We start from the raw sequence: 6,481 nt of genomic DNA, 5'->3' as shown, positions 1-6,481 counted from the left end.
GCCGGAGGTGTTTATCCGCTCCCCATTGGCGGGGGCGCGGCCGCCCCGCCCCCCTCCCGCAGCTGATTGGACAGCGGGGCGGGGCGCGCGGGGCGCGGCGGCGGGAGAGGAAGGGCGCGGCAACGAGGGGACCACCTGGGTGACGTCAGTGGGCGTGGCCAGGTGGGGCTGGGGCGGGGTCGGGACCCGCCCCTGGGCAGGGCCGGGGGCGCGGGGACCCCCCCGGGCCGTGCGGGGACCCCCGGGCCGTGCGGGGACCCCCGGGGCTGGAGCGCGGGGGCGGCAAGAAGAGGCGTTCGGGAAGGGCTCGGGGCTGCCGGCGCTGCGTCACACCGGTCCCGCCGGACCGGTCCAGCCGGGTGCTGCCGCCGCGTTCCGGGCGAAGCCGCCGTCATCCAGTGGCCGAGTCATCCATTGGATAGGTTCCAGCCCACCTCGGGACCCCCAGGTGTGGGGAGTAGGAGGATTCGACCCCGGGTGAGGATAAGGAGGGAGTATCCTGCACCCCCGCTGCCTGTACGGTCCCCTGCCACGTCTGGCTGTGAGCGCTGCCAGGCGGGGATTCTCAGCTTCGGAGGGAGGTGAGAGACAGAGCTTCCAACGCCCCGGCAAGAAAAAGGGAATTCATCGCTGAGCGGGAGATCCGGAGCACAGCGAGAGAGCTCCCGGCACAAGGAAATGGGCACACGGCACAGCACGGCAGGACATGGCAGGGCAGGGCACAGCGCAGCTGAGGTGTCAGCTAGAAATCTCATTCATGCTCCCTCTTGGTCAAGGTCGAGGGTGTCAGGGAAGCGCAATGATGCCTTCACCTTGTAACCCATCGCTTCCTGCAGCCTTGCCCCTGCGTCCCCCTGCATCCCATCTCCATGTCCCTAATCAGTCACTCTGCATCCCATCTCTGCACCCCTGGCACTGCCCCGCAGCTCGACTCTGCGCGTCCTGGGGGACAGGATGGTGGCCATGCTCATGGTCACAGCCCCTGCTGGAGTCACACCACCGCTCCCAGAGCTGCTGCTCCTGCCCGGCACTCCCAGGAGTGATGGATGCAGCCAGCACCTGCACATTCAGTGGCTGCAGGTGGGAGCAGGAAGCGACCCCGGGCACCCCAGCTCACGGCTGCAAGGGGCTTTGCCTGGTGCCAGTAGGTAAGTGGGAGCAAGGAGCTGTCTTCTCCACGTGAGTGTGGGGCTGGGAAGGGGACACGGTGCCCAGGTGTGTGTCAGAGCAGGGCGGAGGCCCCGTCGGCCCAGTGCCACCCTCGCCCAGCTGTTGGGAAGATCCGTAGGCCTTTGTCCTCTGGTCTGCGGTGCCAGCGCTGGGCTGAGTGCTTCCCGCTCATCCTTGCGCGAGTGCCGCTGGCCACACCCCACCAGGCTGGCGCTCCCCACCCGAGGTGGCTGTGACCCATCGGTGACAAACCCCACTCCTCCCAAGTGATAGGACAGCCCTGCCTCGGTGCAGGGGTGCAGTGGGTGCTCCCTCCCAGTACTGCTTCCCCAAGCCCTGAGCTTTACCCACGGGTCTGGGGGCTCAGCCCCTGCCCTCCGCCCAGTGCCCTGCAAAGCTGGAAAAGCCCCGGTGAATAGGGGCTCCAGGCAGGACAGGGTGGGGTGCTGGCAGCCTCTTGCCACCCCCTTCCTTCCATTCCCATCCCTTCCCTCCCCCGGGGCCAACGCTGTGATTCAGCCTCTCAGTTTCAGTCCTCACAGCCAATTTCCAAGCCGAGCGGGAGCATGGCAGGGAGGAGCGAGCGGCCACACGCTGCCCGATGCCTCGTGCCTAGGACTGGCACAGGCTTGTCAGCACCAACGGCGACCCCCAGTGGGCCCCAAAACGCCCTGATGCAGGCAGGAGGGCGGTCATCCCACCCTGACACCCCCCACCTTCATCGGGAGATGCAGGCTGCACCCTCTGATCCTGGAGCAGCATGATGCACCCGCAAGGAGCACTGTCACAGCGATGCACCTCCAAAACACCCATCAGGTCATGTATATCACACCCCACAGACCCATACGGGGTAGGACACACTGCCCTCTAGCCCCCTGCAGCTCCCTACCCCACCTGACAGCCTCCCCTGCACAATCGGGGGGTCACGGATCCCCATAAGGCTCCCAGTGTGCTTGTGGCCCCCTCAGGGAACCCACAGCCTCACAGGAGCCTGGCTGCTCTCATGGCCTCCATGGGTCCCCAGCCCCACATGTCACCTGTGCGGACATCCAGGCTCAAACTCATTCCTTCCTCTCCCACAGCAGGGCCTCTCCCACCCTGAGATTCTGGATCCCATGGTGGCAGCACATGGAAGGTGGAGCCAGCCATGAAAAGACCAGTCTGGATTTTATTAAAAGTTCAGCACCAGTAAATATATAAAAAGAGCAACTGTGCAAGAGGGGAAATCTTAAATTAACGGAGCTTAAGGCTAGAGAGGGCTGGTGAGGCAAAAATTCAAGGCACAGGCAGGGCACGGGCACCACAGCCTCACCGGGCTGCAGCCCTGTGGTGACACACGGACGTGGCACACCGGGAGCCCCCTGTAGCACCAGGCCGAGGAGTCCAAGGGGACCTGGGCTATGGGAGCTGGCAGATTGCCTGGGAGGCCGGAGGAACAGGAGCAGGACCCTCAAGGAGCCTTGGGGAAGGGGCAGGACCAGCTCCAGCAGCACCGTGCATTGCTCCCAGAGTAGGGGCAGCCCCCTAAGCCCCTCAAGACAACACAGAGGTTGATCCTGATGCATCGTCCACAGATCCTGGGGAGCAGCTGACGGACACAAAAAACCCCAGTGCTGTGGGGCATCACTGCTGGTCAGGGCTCCTGGGGTATTGGGGGCAGGGGTGGCCCAGGGGAAGCTCCTGGGCAGGCAGGGAAGTTCGGGGCTGCTGGTGTTCCACTGATGGGAAGTGGGCTGTGCCAGGGCAGCAGACATCCAGGTGGCAAAGGCAGCCCTGCTGCAGGATGCTAGGCAGGATCGGCCCTTCCCCACGAGTCTTTCTACCAGTGGCTGGGAGGAGCCCAAAGCCCGACATTCCCGAGATGGCATCACAGAGCCACCACCATCCAGCTCAGTTGGTGCCGGGTGCCCCTTCACCTGGCTCATCACAGGATCTCTGCAAACAAGGAGAGTTTGGTGGCACCAGGGATGTGGGCAGCAGACCCCCCCACCCTACAGCACGGCCCCCAGCCCTGCTATCAAGAACCTTGGTCATCTTTGTCTCCTTTGGTCTTGGGCTCCTGCCACCACTCTGCGAAGAATCCCTCCTCGTAGTCACCTTCGCCCTCGAACTCGCCATCAGAGGGCAGGTCCAGCACCTGTGGCCCCTCACCGCCATCCACCTCCATCTGCAGCACGGAGGGCAGGAGGAGGCAGGGGGGCTTAGTGGCCTCATCCGCAGTCTCTGCTCCAGGGCTGGTTTGGGGGGGTCAGACCGCCCCACCTGAGGAAGGTCCCTGCAGCACCCACACACACCACCCAGCACCCCCATAAGCACCCCCTTAAGCACCCATCGGGGCCATCAGGTACCTCGTCATCATCCTGCAGGTACTGCCGGGCGAATTCCAGCATCTCCTTCTGGGCGGCCGTCTGGTTGTGGTACCGCACGGCTTCCTGGGCACGGCGGGGGAGAGCGGCTGTGTCAGGTGCCGGTCAGCACAGAGCCAAAGGACGGGGGGCTGGGGGGTCCTCACCGGCCGTGGCTCGAAGTCCTCCTCCCGCAGGCGCCACCGCTCGCGGTGGAAGCGGTAGTAGACCAGGTTCTGCTGCATCACGGTGTCCCCCGGGTCGAAGAGCATGTAGCTGGAGACGCTGCGCACCGCGTCCTGCACATCGTTCACTGCGGGGAGCAGCGCCAGGTGACACAGGGGTGACATCCCTCCCGGGGCCCACAGCACCCCGGGTGCCCCGGGGCACAGTCCCCTGCTCCCGCTGGCACTCACGCTTGTAGTAAGCGAACTGCAGGTAGTGGTACATGGTGGCCACAAACTTCTCCACAAAGTAGCCACCCACGTTGGGAGTGAGCTCGGTCTCGCAGTCCACCTTGCATTGCAGCACGCTCACGAAATGGTCTGGGGGGAGATGTCAGGTGCTGCACCCCTGATCACCTCCCCAAGTCTGCTGTCCCCCAGCCCTCCACTACCTGCGATGGCGGGGTAGAAGTCCTTGAACTCCTGAAGCTCGTAGGCGCCCTCACAGCCAGCCAGACAGTCCTCGTACGCCTTGTAGTACTCGGCCAGTGCCTGCTCCATGTCGGCTGCGCTGCTCCGGAAATCCCCGTTGTTGTACAGCTTCACTGACCGCACGAATATCGGCTGCCGAGGACCACTGCTTAGTGAGGAGAGCTGCTTCCCTCGGGGTTTGGCAGGACCAGGTGTGCTCCAAGCCCTGGGGAGCTTCTCTCCTGCCCCAGCCCCATCCCCATCCCCTCCTTACCTCATAGGGCTGAGCTTCCAGGTCGACCAGGTATTCATCCACATCCAGCATCGTCCTGTAGTAGTTCAGGTACCTCAAGGTCATCTCATGCTTGGGGTTCTTTTGCAGGAAGGTGTGGGCAGCAGACACAGCTTTCTCGATCTTATTTGACTGTGGAGGGAGGAGGAGCTGATGCAGAGACCTGAGCCAACGCTGCAGCCAAGGGGGCCTCAGCACCCAGGCAGACCCCTGGGCTGCAGGACAGAGGAGTGATCCTTGTGAGGAGCAGCCCTGAACCCACAGTGCACAACTGTCTGCTGGCAGCGATGAACAGACAGGATCTTGGAACAGGGACATTGCAGGTAACTCCAGCCACACCAACCTCCCCATCTGTGCCCATGTGGGCGCAGGGACAGCTCGGCCCCTCATGGGCCCCCACATCCAACCAAGAGTGATCCATGTGGTGTGAGGTGGATCCACATGGTGTGGGTTTGACCCACACATCCCCTCTTCTCCAGCACTGCCACCAAACCTGGCCAGCCACCCCTGCTGCTTTATGGGCTCTCAGGTTGAAGCTTCAGGGGAGTGAGACAGCAGGGAGGGGGGTGGTTTGGATGACCCATCCACGAAATGGGTTTGGGCCAGAGCAGCAAGAGGAAAATGCATTAAGGATGAAGCCAGGCTGTCCCTCGCTGCTGCCAGGTGAGTGGGGCTGCAGCACTGAGCGCTAAAACAGCACCCACAGTGGCAGGCAGCCAGGGACCAGGACTCTGACCAGGGGACTGTCCCCTGCCAGAGACACTCTGGCCAACACATGGGCACCCCACGGGGATGCCTTATGAAACCTCCCTCCACAAAACCTCCCTCCACAAAACCTCCCTCCATGTCTGCACTATGAAGCTGAGCAAGTCCTTCCTCCTGATGGAGCATCCAGACACGTGTCCCATCACAATGACAGAGGCACTGGACCCTCCAGCTCAGGCCCCTCAGCTGGGACAGCCCCTGTGCCCTCTCCCCAGGCAATGCTCTGCCTGCCCAAGGAGACCTTGGAGGACCAGGGCAACACAAGGTGGGGTAGAGAGACACAACCACAGGGGCTCCCCAGTCATGGGTACACCCCTCACGTTCTGCCTGATGTGTCCCAGATGATGCTGACGTGCCACAGCTCAGGGGCAGGATGGAGGAGCTGGTGGGGAATGCCAGATGGGGAGGGAAGGAAAGGGGAAGCACCTGACAGCAGGGTGCAGGATGGGGGGAGCAGGGTTCAGGGGGTGCAGGGATAGAGGGGAGTGGGGTTCAGAGGGCGCAGGCTGACAGTGTAGGAGGGGGCACAGGATGGGGATGCAGCATGGGGGTGTTGAAGAGGAGGTCTAGGATGAGGGGCACAGGATGAGACACAGGAAGGGGTGTGCCCAATCGGGGGCAAAGTGGAGAGGTGCAGGATGCAGGGGAAAGGTCAGAGTGGTGCAGGATAGAGGAGCAGGACCCCCCCACTCCTGCCCCCTGCCATTTGCATCGCCTCACCTTGAAGAGCGCATAGTGCAGATACTGGTAGGGCTGGCGGCGCTGGAAGTCGCGCAGGGTCTGCGCGGGGGGGTAGCGCAGCTGGAACACGGGCAGCTCACGCTTGCAGGCGCGCAGGCAGCCGGCGCGGAGCAGCAGCCGCTCGAAGAGCCGCAGCTCCCGCTCCCACTCCCACGCGGGGTCCCGCTCCCCGCGGGGCTCCTCGGCCGGATCCTCTCCCGCCGGGGGCTCCCCGGCGCAGCGGCGGTGGCAATGCGCCTCGCTGTCCCGCAGCAGCCTGTGGAGCCGCAGACTGGCCTCCAGCCCCTGAGCGCTCTCCGCCCATTGCGCATCCGCGTACTGCTCCAGCGCCCGCGCGTAGGCGCGCTGCAGCGGCTCCAGCGCGGCCGCGGGGAACCCGCGCACGCTGTACTGCTCGTACTGCGCCGCGCACAGCCCCGCCGCCAGCACCGCCAGCAGCAGCGCCGGCAGTGGACCCGGTACCGGCACCGGCACCGCGCCGCCCATCCCCGCTGCCGCGCACTGCCCGCGAACCGCGCAGCGTCCCCGCACCG

The 6,481-nt window shown here is 64.4% G+C and overlaps 1 protein-coding gene across 1 annotated transcript; it reads right to left on the bottom strand.

The window, feature by feature from the left end:
• Positions 1-2,318: 2,318 nt before the first annotated feature.
• P3H4 (prolyl 3-hydroxylase family member 4 (inactive)) lies at positions 2,319-6,471 on the bottom strand. The gene is made up of 8 exons (XM_042027898.1): positions 5,928-6,471; positions 4,425-4,574; positions 4,132-4,303; positions 3,932-4,060; positions 3,683-3,828; positions 3,519-3,602; positions 3,196-3,337; positions 2,319-3,105 (listed from the first exon to the last, which is right to left on the bottom strand). Exons 1-8 carry the CDS (start codon positions 6,432-6,434, stop codon positions 3,095-3,097), a joined length of 1,341 nt encoding a protein of 446 aa, XP_041883832.1. The 5' UTR covers positions 6,435-6,471; the 3' UTR covers positions 2,319-3,094.
• Positions 6,472-6,481: the final 10 nt, after the last annotated feature.

Source organism: Corvus kubaryi, unplaced genomic scaffold, assembly GCF_017639235.1.
Source record: "Corvus kubaryi isolate FWS band 111438036 unplaced genomic scaffold, C.kubaryi_AGA036_p1.0 37301, whole genome shotgun sequence".
NCBI classification, from domain to species: Eukaryota; Metazoa; Chordata; class Aves; order Passeriformes; family Corvidae; genus Corvus; species Corvus kubaryi.
Note: the sequence above shows the minus strand (reverse complement) of the source record. Positions and strands in the feature narration are given on the sequence as shown.